Below are 13,254 nucleotides of genomic sequence, written 5' to 3' on the forward strand. Positions count from 1 at the left end.
TTGTCAAGCTTTAGCCACTAATGTTCTTTATGTTTTCTTCTTCTCCCTTTTGTGGCTTAGCATCGATTTTGTGGCTCAACTGGCTTTTTGTCATTTATTTTTCTATTTGTTGTAGAATAGTAAGATAATGTTAGATTTACACATAACTATTCCGTATTTTGAACTAAAAGGGGTCAATTCTATATTATTTTCATTCAAATCAAGCTTGATAAGTGTCTATTTTGATGTTGATTTTATGGTGTTTTAGACACTTACTAAAGTATAAACAGAGATGAAAATTGTTATTGAAGCTTTCTTTGTCCAAAATCTCAGATCAATATCGTGTTTGAAGAGAAACATTGATCTTCACTTATTTGTTCTTTTCTGTTCTACTTATATTGTTCTAGGTGATATTGTTTTTACTTTTTGTATTTGTTTTCAATTCTTAGACTCTCTAGATTAAGTTTTCATATTATGTATGGTGAGAAAGTTTTACTGACTTATCTTAAAGGTAGGGATGTCAAGAAAAGATGTACCTACGGGTATCCGAAGATAAAATCTATAATGGGTAGGAAATGAATATTATAAATGGATACCCGTGAGTAACAGGTATGAGTAAGTTTTATACCTACATGTTAATGAGATGAGTGTAAGTATCATAGTATTCGTACAAATGCATATTTATACCGGTTAATTTTTAATTTACCAAACTACCCCATATATATATATATATATATATTAGTAAAGAAGTGAGTGACCTAGTTATAAAGTTATGACAGTGATGTATTGTATTTTATTTGAATTTATTTGTACCTTTTTATTGAATGTTTAAAATTCAATTTTATATATAGATCTTTTATAAATTTTTATATAGATCTTGTTCTCGTGGAATCAAACGTATCATAGTACTAGGTACTTGATAAATAACATCTCGTTAACTAATACTATAGATATTTTTTTTTTATACAATTTTTTTTATAACTTTACACCATTTTTATATATTTTTATACAAATATTTTTTTATAAACTTTTATTGTTAAAATACTTTTTAAAATATTTTTAAATTTTCTTTATAAATACGCAAGTACCAACAAATATTTACATATATTAAAAAAATATGCAAATATTCGCATGACACATACCTGGATATGAAAATGTACGGGAATGATATTTATCCATCGGGTAGGATAGTGGAGAACTAGTACCCTATCCCACCCTATCCCACACCCCACCTTGTTGACATCTTACTTATATGGATTTATGGAATTAAGATCTAGTTTATTGACTATATGTTTGTATAAACTCTTATTTTAGTATAAGTTTGATTGGAGTGGTTGGACAACTGAATATAACTAATTGATAGAGTTAATTAGTAAAAAAATTAATTTTGTACGGATTTTTTTTTCTGGCATTCTATTCTTAATATTTTTATGCTCTTAGTTATGTGGCTAATTTAATAAATCATTCCAAGTTTTACGAATTCAAATAACAATTAGTTTTAAATATTTCAAATGAATTCAATCTATATAAAAGTAATCCAATTTTTGTTTTTTTCTTAATTGTAAAGGTAATTCAGTCCAATTTGTTGGAAGTCTCACATCGACTAGAGATGTGGTCAATTTATAATATATAAGTGGGATGGAGACCTCACCTTACAAATCGATTTTGTGGGATTGAGTTAAACCTAAAACTCACTTCTAACATGGTATCAAACATGGTATCAGAACTATAGTTAGAACCTATCCTAACGATATTTATTACGCATATTGTTTCACAAGTTAGGCCTAAAAAAAAACTCACATGGAAAGTAACAAAAATGAAGTGGAAGATGAAGGGTTGAAGCAGTTGGACTCCTCCTTTAGCTTTGTTGTCCGCTGTTTTAGCAATCAAAACATGAGAGAAGAAAGCAACAGAGAGAAGGAAGAAGTGTGGAAAAATTTCAGTGTATACGCATTTGGGTAATAGGGCCAACGCCGAACTTATGGCCTAAGTTAATAGTAGAAGTTTTGCACTTGAAAGAATTTATCATTAGAGTAAACTGCTTAATGATAAAATCTCTAACGAAAATTAATTAAAGGGTGTTAGATTTAAAGGATCATAGTGATAAACTTTGTTGGTGATCCATTGTACTTTCATAAAGGATTCAAGAGTAACAAAAAAAAAAAAATTAAAAAACTTTAAGTAACCAGATGGGAACTATGTTAACAATCAGTGTTACAAGGACAAAATGTAGGCCAAAATACAAGATTTTAAAGGGAACTATACATTACTTAACAGGTATGGTTCATGTCACATCTAAGAACAGCTACTCCTTTCTCACCAGAAAATTCTTGAGACTTACAGTATCTCTCCTTCACATCGAAGTATAGACGTCTCGAGTTAAGACTAGAAAACTAAGCATAAAGAAAGGAAGCAGAAGGCCTTGGATAAGCAAACTTTTTTGGAGCATCAGAACTTCCTGTGCTAGCAGATGAAGGGAGTCCATTGGGGTGGCCATGGCCAGAGGCAGAGCCACTCAGTCGATGCTTTTTAGTATGATCACCATTTTTCACTTGATCATTTGACTCACGTAGTTGCCCCAATATTCTCACCACCTCATCCATGTTTGGCCTGTATTTGGGCTCTACAGAAAGACACTGAAAAGCAAGAGTGGCTGCTCTTTGAGCTTGGTTGAGGGAATACTGACCTTCTAGACGACTATCCATTACACGAAAAACCCTTCTTTTGTTAGCAAGGTAAGGTTTTGCCCATTCAACTAAGCACTGTTCCCCAGATGGCCGATTCTTGTCTATGGCACGTCTTCCTGATAACATTTCCAAAAGAACTACTCCAAAACTATACACATCACTCTTGGCAGTCAGGTGACCTAGTAAACATGGAAAAATAAAATAAAATAGTTAGATATAAAGGCTTGGTATGCATCATCTACTTGTTTGTATGTTATGCTCAAATTGTATAGGAAAATGATACTTTCACAATATTTTAAGTGTCTGTGATTGGTTTATGGTGGTGTTGATGATTATTATTATTGATTGTGAAGTAATTTTGAACTAATCACAGAATGACATGTAGATGATGTTAAAATATTGTCAAAAAAATATTGTCAAAGTATCATTATCCTATTGTATATCGATATTTCAATTTGTGTTATGCAACGATGTCCGATATTTGATATTTTAGGATAATTTATCAATATTTATAATGAAATATCTAATCATATTTTATTATTTTAAAAATAAGCATATCAACGTATACACGTGGTTCCCATAATCCATGCATAGTAGTGTAAAGGATATTATAATACATCTCAAGAAAATGGTGCCGGCAAAATTAGTTGGCATTCTGCAAAAGCTTGAAAGACTGTATATCTAAGAGAGTTTGTAACCATTGCTATGCAGGCAATAATGTGTGGAGCCACTCCAGAGTCTAAACAGAAAATGACCTGAATTTGATCTATATGGTCCATCAACAAAGTATACTACTTCAGGGAAAATTGTGGCATGGAAAGGTAAAACAAGCTAGTAGGGAAACATGGCTTTTGTACCTGTTGCCAGATACTCTGGTGCTGCATATCCATGTGTTCCCATGACCCTTGTAGAAACATGGCTCTTATCACCAGTGGGTCCATCTCTGGCCAGCCCAAAATCAGAAAGTCTGGCATTATAGTTCTGCAAAACATTTCTCAACTAGCTAGCTTAGTTATGGAATCATAAAATCCATCATATTAAACCATACAAAGACATGGCCAATTTTTCAGTACATACCGTATCAAGGAGGATATTAGAAGTCTTAAAGTCTCTGTATATGACTTTAGTTTCTGAGTTATGGAGAAAAGCAAGACCCCTAGCAGCCCCAAGGGATATTTTCAATCTTAATGTCCAAGAAAGCTGCTGAAAATGAGACCCCCCTGCATTAATGATGATATCTTCAACGTTAGTACTGAAACTTTGGGAGATTAAGCAAAAATTACAATCTCTTTTGAAAGAGGAATAGCACAGCTAGTACAAAGCTTATATGGAAAGAAATATGGCAATATAGCAAACAACTCCTAAGATTGCTTCGAAATTACACAACTGATTCAACAATATGCTGAGATATTCTAGGATACCCTAAATGTATTCGTATAAACTACATGGTACTGACTCCTGAATAGATGATTCTCCACACTGCCCTTTGGCATATATTCATAAACTAGAAGCCTGTGCTGATCCTCTAAGCAGTAGCCTATCAACTTGACAAGATTGGGATGCTGCAGTTGCCCAAGATAGTTGATTTCAGCCTGCAAGTTACAGTGTAAAAACAAGAAGAAAGTTATCAAAAAAGTGTTTAGTAAAGTAATGACAATAAAATAAAAAAGAAGCTGTTTAAGTTGAACAGAAATCCGTGAAACAGGACCAGAAAAGCTTGGAGCTGCCTAGAATCTTGTTAATGTAAAACCACTTAAAGCCAGAATCTCCATCAAATGAGGAAACAGAAATGTGTTTAGAAAATAATTGATACTTACCAACCATTCCTTGTGACCCTGGAACCCTTCTTGGTTAAGTTTCTTCACAGCAACAACCATGCCTATACCAGGCTTGGTAACAGAAAGCGAATGTTCATCAATCCAACCCTTAAAAACTGAACCAAATCCACCTTCCCCTAAGACATTGTCTGGGCTGAAATTTTTTGTTGCTATTCTTAGGTCATTGTAACTGTAGCTTTTCAAATTTGAAGATTGTAAGATCTCACCCTCACTCCGAGGGGTCATGGGTATGGAGGCTGATGAGTTCCTGCTACTTGAATGGATGTCATAGCCCTCTCTGCTCACACTTCTAGAAGTGAACCCTGTAAACGTACCAAAACAAATGATCAAAAATACACTCACACAGTACCTTGTAACAAACAAAATAAACAAGGTTATCATCACTCATTACCACCAAATTTACATGGATTTCAGCTAAGGCCACAGATTATCCCTATGTAGCTGACTAAATTTTCTCTCAACCTCAAATCACAGTTTTTCCCAACAGGATTCACCACAGTGATCGCCACACGGGGTAAAAAAAAATCGAAAATTTAGACTAAGGCACAAATCTAGAATTTAGGCATTCAGTGAGACTCCTCAACTATGAAGAAACAAGGATCACCCTATAAGATAAGACATAGCAGTCTTATATTGCACGGATCTGAAGTATAGCATGCATGTCTATGCAGTCCAAATCTTCATCAACTTGACAACTTCAAGATTAAGAGAATCAAACCCCAACTCCAAAAACTAAATCTTGACTAGTAATTTAGCATATTCAGATATCAAGAGGAAACAAAATGATGTAACATGCAATTCAATAAGCAGCTTACCTGCACTGGAAGGGCTCACAGCCTTCGTCCCACTGCTCCAACAAGCACCCATCAACTAAAATCACCCCAATACTAAAAGGCTTCTGTTATATCTTTCAAACACAACCAGACAAGCATGCAAACAAACAACTCCAAAATCTAGGAGTGTACAAAAGTTGCAACCCCAAATGAAAAAGCAAAAGGAAATACCCAAAACAGGAGAAAGATAAGACACTAGGCCTTTTGGGTGATGCTAGTGATTGCTCACTGAGTAGCTGAGATTTCATAAACTTTTCAAGTTAGAAATAATTTTGGTTAGGAATAGAAGAATGATAAAGCAAAAAGTACAAGGATAAAAAGTTAGACTTTGTAAATGGAGCCACTTGACTATTCAGAGAATTAGTTGGTTGACTTTACTTTTTCCATCAACTTTGTCTATACTAACTACCAAACGCATACGAACATGAGAATTTATTAGCTAATTTATTCCTCTCACAATTTAAAAAGAAGGGGTAGGTGAAAAATAAATGCTGATATCAAAACCTATCTACTGGTTTTATTGATCGGTGACAGCTTTATTTGATCTTATTATTAAAGCCAATCCAGTGATAATCCACTTCTTCATATTATTCTTTGATTCTATGGCCACGCTCTTTCAAGTTACCAAGCTGTCATGCATGATAATCTGTCCATTCATTTGATAGGGCCATGCGTTTAAGCATCTGGCATCACTAATAATACTACTTTCTAGTCATCTACGATTAGTTTTTTTCTGAATTAAAACGGTAGAACATATATGGGTGTTCATTATCTGATTCAATCTATTCACATGTTACAACGATAAGTTAATTTGGTTTGGTTAGGTTAGGGACAGAGATTACATCCGATGTTAAGAACACGTTTTGTTGTTGCTGAAATAGTACGAGGATAACTGATTGTGTGAAAGTTTTATGTCGATTATTTGTCCCGCTTCTTCCTTTGGCTAATCCATTGGTGCATGAGATGATATACAAAATATACTCCGACACTCAAATCAGAAATCTTTCTGTGTGAATCTTTAAGGTTTAATACCGCTTTTGGTCCCTAGTTTGGGAGGGTTCATTTAATATGGTTCTACTTTTTTTTTTCATTGATCTCACCTTTTGAAAAAACTCTTTAATTGAGTCCTTTTTGTTCATAGTGGTCCCATATTCAAGTTGAAATTGTTTATTATAGTCCTTATTGTATACAATGATGACATGATTTTTAACATAACATTATGTCAGGACTGTTAAAATAATATTTGGATAGGTGAATGCATGAAAGAACTTATTGACGTCGTAACCAGCACCGTTAGAAAATTGACGTCGTAACAAAAAAGGAGTCAATTGAACAATTTTTTCAAAAAGGTGGGATCAATTGTTACTTAAAAAAAGGTAGGACCATATTGAACAAAACCTCCCAAACTAGAGACCAAAAACGGTATTAAGCCAATCTTTAATAATTCAACAGTAAAGAAAAGTAAACCCATCAAAGTTTAAAAAAATATTATTTCAGTAATAAATTTAGCAAGAATTTATGTAGACAGAAAATGTAAAATTCCCTTTGTCGTATATATATTGCTCTTGCATATATTGAAATATATTATCGAATATATCTTAATTATAATTATAAATTTAATTTTACGATTTAAATACATATAAGTATAATATTAGTATTATATGTTCTAGCGTAGGATAACAATTTTAGGTCATTTTTTACATTAAAAGTGTTTTTCAGTTTTGGATTGTAATCTTTCATCCGCTTTTGTTTTTCCTCCGAAAGACATATTAATTCATGGAAAATATGATAAATATAAATTACTTTTCACTTTAATTCCTAAAAATTTGATTTTTTTAGTGAACCAATTATTAAAGAGCAACATTGATATTAAAATCTACTTTTTATCCCAATAAATTATATTAATAGAGCAAGAGTGACTTTAATTTAGTTTTTATCCCAATAAATTATATCAATATTTTAATTTAATTTCATTAAAGTTAATGAATTGTATATAAATTAGTATTGGCTTTGAGTTTTAAATGATTTGAGAGGAGTTCATGCACTTTTAAATACTAATGTCAATATTAACATGATGTTTAAATTGATTTTCATTATTTAGTGCAAATAAAAGTGAATTTTAAAAATAAAAAAGAAAAGAAAATTGAAATGTGTTAGTGTTAATTTGGAAGCGCGTCAAAGCATGTCAAATGGGAAATTGAAACCTACCAAAAAGACAATAAGAAAAAACAAGAAATAGTCATATAATTTTCAATTACTTTTATGCATGCAGATTGCATGAAGAATGCTTGCTTTACTTTTCACATGACGTTATTATTTATTCTTAAACCCCATGTTTTCCCCCTTTATGCTTTAATCTTATATTTTTTTTATCTCTCGTTTTTTTTTTCATTTAAAATTGCTCAAAATAAAATATTACATTCTCATGAAAATCCTTTTAATATTTAATAATAGTGTTCAGATTATATAATTCAGAATAATTTCCAAAATTCTACAATTTAAAAGCTTTTTTTTATAAAAAATAATTTTTAAGTACTGCAACATTCTCATATTATACAATCTACTTTTATTAAAATAACTTTTAAATTATATAATCTTAAAATAGAATTAATGTAAAAATGACTTATAGATTATATAATCCAAAATCAAAATACCTTTTAAATTATACAATTCATAAATTAACTTTTATAAAAAAATGACTTCTGAATTATATAATATAAATAATACGTTTGACTTTCAAATTGTTTAACATAAAAAGCTTTAAAATTGAAAATCCAAAAGAAAAACTTTAAATGAATAAAAGTAAAGTGAGAATTTTTATAAAGAGAAAAGGGATGGAAATAATTACAATATGTTAAAAACTTTTTAATAATAAATTAAGTGTTATTATTTTATTAATTTATATATTTAAAATAGACTAATCATAAATACTATATAAACGATTTTGTAAAAAAATTATTAAAAGAAACTGTTAAACAAATATTTTTCTTATGAAAATAGATGACATTTATCTTTGTCACTTTTCAGGGGAGGAAAATAAATGGATGAACATAAAAAAGAAATAAATTTAAAAAAATACAAGTGAACAATTAGTAATAAAGAAGAAGGAAAAACTTCTTTTAACAGTATTTTTTTTAACAATTTTTTGATAACGCATACGTGGCAGGGTGTGATTGATCCGTTTTAAATATTTTTTAAAAATAAATTTAAATAAATCAATAAAATGATGACACATATTTCATTATAAAAAAAATTATCAAAAAGTATTGTCAAAATATCATTCTCTAAAGAAAAAAAAAAGAGAAATAGGTGTAATCTAGTATGGAAAACTTATCATGTGGTGCCTTTGTAGACCAACTAATGACGGTCCAAGTCCCTGTTCCTAATTCTTGTTGTTCTTTCCTCCACGCAACATGCTTTTGCTGACTGCCCGATGCATTATTGCTGGTCAAAGGTCTACTGCAATAGTCAAGCTATTCAGTAAAGGATTGAGTCAGCCAATTTTCAAATAAATTCAATTGATATCATTAGGTTTTGTTGTTTGTATGAACTACACTAATGGAATGGGATGGGCATCCATTTTTTTTAATATGATAAAATATATCAAATCATGAGATTACTTTTTATAGTAATTATTAAAATAAAAATATTATTAAAATTATATTAAAAATTTTAAATATTCAATACATATTATAGTTATATTTTATTATATTTTATAATAATTTTAAATTTTTTATTGTGAGTAATATTTTTAATTATATTTACAAAGGTAAAAGTAGTAAAGAATAATTATAATTTTTATTAAGACCAAATCCTCGTGATCATCTATTTTTTTCTCATCAAAATAATTATGAATAACATGTCGAATTGTTTGAGCAACAAGTTCCTCTAGAAAATAATGAGACAACATTGAAAAGATCTACTAGAGTCAAAAGATCAGCAATTTCTAGTGATTATGTATTTGGAAGAAGTTGACTACAATATTTGAACTGCAAATGATCTTGAAATGTTTTCACAAGTCATGAATTCTAAAGAATCAGACCTATGGTATGATGCCATGAAAGATGAGATGAATTCTATGACATCTAGCAAAGTCTGGGATCTCATTCAGTTGCCTAATAGTGAAAAATTCGTTGGATGTAGAAGGGTCTTTAAAACCAAGAAAGAGTGACAAGGCAACATACATAAGGCAAAACTTGTTGCCAAAGGGTTCACTCAGAAAGAAGGAATCGACTACACAGAGACATTTTCTCTTGTATCTAAGAAAGATTCTTTCTAAGTAATTATGGCATTAGTAGCTCATTTTTATTTTGAGTTACATCAAATGGATGTGAAAACAACATTCCTTAATGGTCATCTAGAAGAAGAGGTTTACATGAAACAACCTAAATGATTCTCTTCTAAAGACAATGACCACTTAGTTTGCAAGCTTAATAAATCCATCTATGGATTAAAACAAGCCTCTTGCCAATGTTATCTAAAATTTCATGATGTCATCACTTCATTCGATTTTGAAGAAAACATTATGGATCAATGTATATACCAAAAGGTTAGTGGGAGTAAGATTTGTTTCCTTATATTATACATGGATGATATTTTTCTTGTAACTAATGATAAGGGTTTTGTACCGTAGGGGTTGGACGACCCTAGAGGATAAGGAACGACCTTGAGTACCGTGGAGGCTGGATGATTGATGAATCACTATTTTATACTATTCACTTAACTTTTCGCACTGAATCTTATTAGTCAATTGTGCTTAATTGTCTATTGTTTTCTTAGTTTTTCTAATTGGGCTTAATTTGATTAGTAATTCATATTTTTAATTAATTTGGATTATCTGAATCTTATTATTCTCGTTATTAATTGCAAGACAATTTTGGAATTATGATTAGAACTTCAAGAGAGCTGCCACATCACTTTATTTCGGTTGTAATTATAATTATTTTCATTTTTTTTGACCAAATTTGACTTTTTGGCCTATTTTTGGTTAAAAGCCCATTTGAAAGGCATTTTCGTCCATAGGTTTTTTAAAACCCCAAATCAGAATTGGAACTTCTCTTCTCCTTCTCATTTTTTGTTTTTCTTCTTAGGGTTTTGCTCATTTCCTTTCCTTGGCTTCTCAAGCTTCTTGGGTGGCTCAACCATGGTCTCCAAGCTTTATTAGACCTTAAAAAACAATAGTATAAATGTTTTAGACAAGAGAAGAAGGATTTTTATAAGTAACCTTCCATAGAAGTAAAGTGTTAGGTGATCCTTCTTCTTGAATCTTCTTTGCCATGACTCTAGTATGAGGTCCAATGTGATTCCTTGATGGTCTTCCATCAAGGATCCTTGAAAAAGGAACGGAAGGCCATAATTTTTTTGAAGCCTTCAAGGCCTTGAGATAGCATAACAATGTCCTTATCTAACTGGATCTTGACCACTGTTGTCCATATATCATCATCAGCAACAACAACCACACTCAATCACACTCCAAGTGAAAGTTCTCACTCTATGCCAACACCAAGTTCTCAAAACCACAACACAAATGTTACAAAAACCATATATCACACTTATCAATACTCAAAAGCAATCAGATAAGTTTTACGTGTATTTGAATGAAAGTCTCAAACCAATATATAAAGATCTCACTCAAGGACACCTCCAAAAATCCATTGCGAGCTTTTTCTCGCGTGATAATCAATTATCCACTTATGGTAATCAATTATGCATTTAATGAATGCACAATGACTAAAAACATGCCTGAAAAATCCAACGGCTAGTCGTGATAATCGTTTATGGTAAGTCATAATTGATTATGGATAATTGATTATCATAAGCTGGTAATCGATTATTATAGAGACAAAATTTTAGTAACCTTTAAAAAAACCCTTTGTGATAATCGATTATCTTAAGTGTTAATCGAATATTTTAGAGTTTTTGTAACTCCAAAATGCATTTTAAAGCATACAATACATGGAATCAACCACAAATAAAGCCCTATACATAAATCTTCTTATTATAAAAGCTTTTAGACATAACACAAGTCTTTAGGAAGATCTTCTTGCAACTTGGGCAATTAAGACTTGATTTTGTCATCATCAAAACTTCTAACTTCAATATCTTTCTAACAACCAGCAATGGGTGAAACTCAACTAGACAAGATATTAGGAAAATATCTAGATTATTTAGGGATACCATGAGTGGTGAAAAATATTGCACAACTAAGAGTGGGTGAAAGTCAGTCAGGGTCATAGTAAAGGAGGTTACTAGGTTGACTACGACAACAAGGATTGGGTTAAACTCAACTAGACACTGTATTAGGAGGATACCAGGAGTGTCTAGGGATACTAGGACTGGTGAAGAATACTGTACAACTAGAAGTGGGTAAAACTCAATTAGGGCCACAGTAACATAGGTTACTAGGTTGACTACGACAAATAGGAATGAGTTAAATACCAGAAGTGGTGAATAATACTACACAATCAGGAGTGAGTGATACTCAGTGTTAGTCACAATAATAGGGGATATTGAGTTTGACTAGAGCAACTAGGAGTGGGATAAACTCAACTAGACAACATATAAGGATGATATCTGGATTGTTTAGGAGTACTAGGACTGGTGAAGAATACTGCGCAACCAGAAGTGGAAAAAACTTGGTTCTAGTCAAAGTAACAACGGTTACTTGAAGTGACTAGAGAAACCAAGAGTGGTAAGAATTCTCAAATGTAGTTCATTGAAAATCTAGTGAAACCCTCTAAGTTATCTTAAAGGAGGACTGGACATAGCTTAGTTGAGTGAACTAGTATAAAATGTCTGTGTGTTATGTTTTGGATTTACAAGCGTTCTCCGTGTGTGGAAAACAAATCCTTAACATGCACGCTTGTTAACAGACACCTTCTTCCCTAGAGTTACTTCTCCTAAACGCTATGAAGATAAGCTAAATATCGAGACCATAAACACATCTATCAAAATAACATTTATAGCTTAAGAATTAAGTTTCTCATGAGGATCATCCAATCTCCAAAAACTATGGCCAAACATTAGCATCGGAAAAAATGTTTCCTGTTACCTCAACTTCAATTAATATTATCAAATGTGAAAAACTAATTTTACTTTTAAAAAAGATATTAAAATCGTTATTATTGACTTAATAATTTAAAATACTAACATTAGTTTATATTTATTATATTTGTATTAATATGTTTTAGTACTTATTATTTTATATTTTTTTAATTCAGAAAAGAAAAAAACTTAAAATATGGTAAGGGGAGTCAAAATCTAGATTATGGAAGAGATCAAAATGAGGATTAAAACATGATCTCCTAAAATATCAATAAATTTGAGATATTATTTGTTTTGGAACATAAAACTGTCACTATTTTTTCTTTAAAAGGTACTTCAGAGGATAGAAGAATGAAAAAATATTTAAATTATTTTAGAACTCGACTCATAAACGATGTGAGAGCATTAAAGATGATAGAAATATAAACAATGTAAGACACTAAAAGTTAGAAATTCCACATTTATAGAAATATATAACTAAAATGCAGTATATTTTAAAAAGGTTTGATCGCCGTATATTAATATCAATGTATTGGACCACTTACATTTACTAAGACTTCACTAAAAGACACGAGGGGATATATTGAAAATCCTATGATTTAAAAGATATAGAGTATGTAATAAGGATAATTACGGGTAGGATATTACACACATCATTTGGCTTTTCTTGGTAAACAAAATACATGTGCTTAAGTTTGTTTACTTTTTGCTCTTTCTAAAGACCTCGCGAAAGGATGGTTAAACAATATCTCTCTGCAAGAGAATCGAGATTGAAATAGGATGGAAACCTTTTTTAGGTGATTCTTAATATAACTAGCCATCATTATTGGCAAATGCATGCATAGAGCATGCCAATGGAATTGTTCACTAAAA

At 31.1% G+C, this 13,254-nt stretch overlaps 1 protein-coding gene across 1 annotated transcript; it reads right to left on the reverse strand.

Moving 5' to 3' along the window:
• Nucleotides 1–2,129: 2,129 nt before the first annotated feature.
• On the reverse strand, nt 2,130–5,722 carry LOC106774190 (receptor-like cytoplasmic kinase 176). The gene is made up of 6 exons (XM_014661091.2): nt 5,320–5,722; nt 4,484–4,806; nt 4,123–4,258; nt 3,744–3,886; nt 3,524–3,647; nt 2,130–2,845 (listed from the first exon to the last, which is right to left on the reverse strand). Exons 1-6 carry the CDS (start codon nt 5,369–5,371, stop codon nt 2,373–2,375), a joined length of 1,251 nt encoding a protein of 416 aa, XP_014516577.1. The 5' UTR covers nt 5,372–5,722; the 3' UTR covers nt 2,130–2,372.
• Between the last annotated feature and the right edge of the window lie 7,532 nt (nt 5,723–13,254).

This window comes from Vigna radiata, chromosome 9, assembly GCF_000741045.1.
Source record: "Vigna radiata var. radiata cultivar VC1973A chromosome 9, Vradiata_ver6, whole genome shotgun sequence".
NCBI lineage: Eukaryota > Viridiplantae > Streptophyta > Magnoliopsida > Fabales > Fabaceae > Vigna > Vigna radiata.

What these genes read in the sequence shown, in the direction of transcription:
- LOC106774190 (XM_014661091.2), bottom strand. Translation starts at nt 5,371, where the DNA reads ATGGGTGCTTGTTGGAGCAGTGGGACGAAGGCTGTGAGCCCTTCCAGT. An exon ending in TGTGAGCCCTTCCAGTGCAG is followed by an intron (nt 4,807 to 5,319) that starts GTAAGCTGCTTA and finishes GTACGTTTACAG; the next exon opens with GGTTCACTTCTAGAAGTGTG. An exon ending in CTAATATCCTCCTTGATACG is followed by an intron (nt 3,648 to 3,743) that starts GTATGTACTGAA and finishes AATGTTTTGCAG; the next exon opens with AACTATAATGCCAGACTTTC.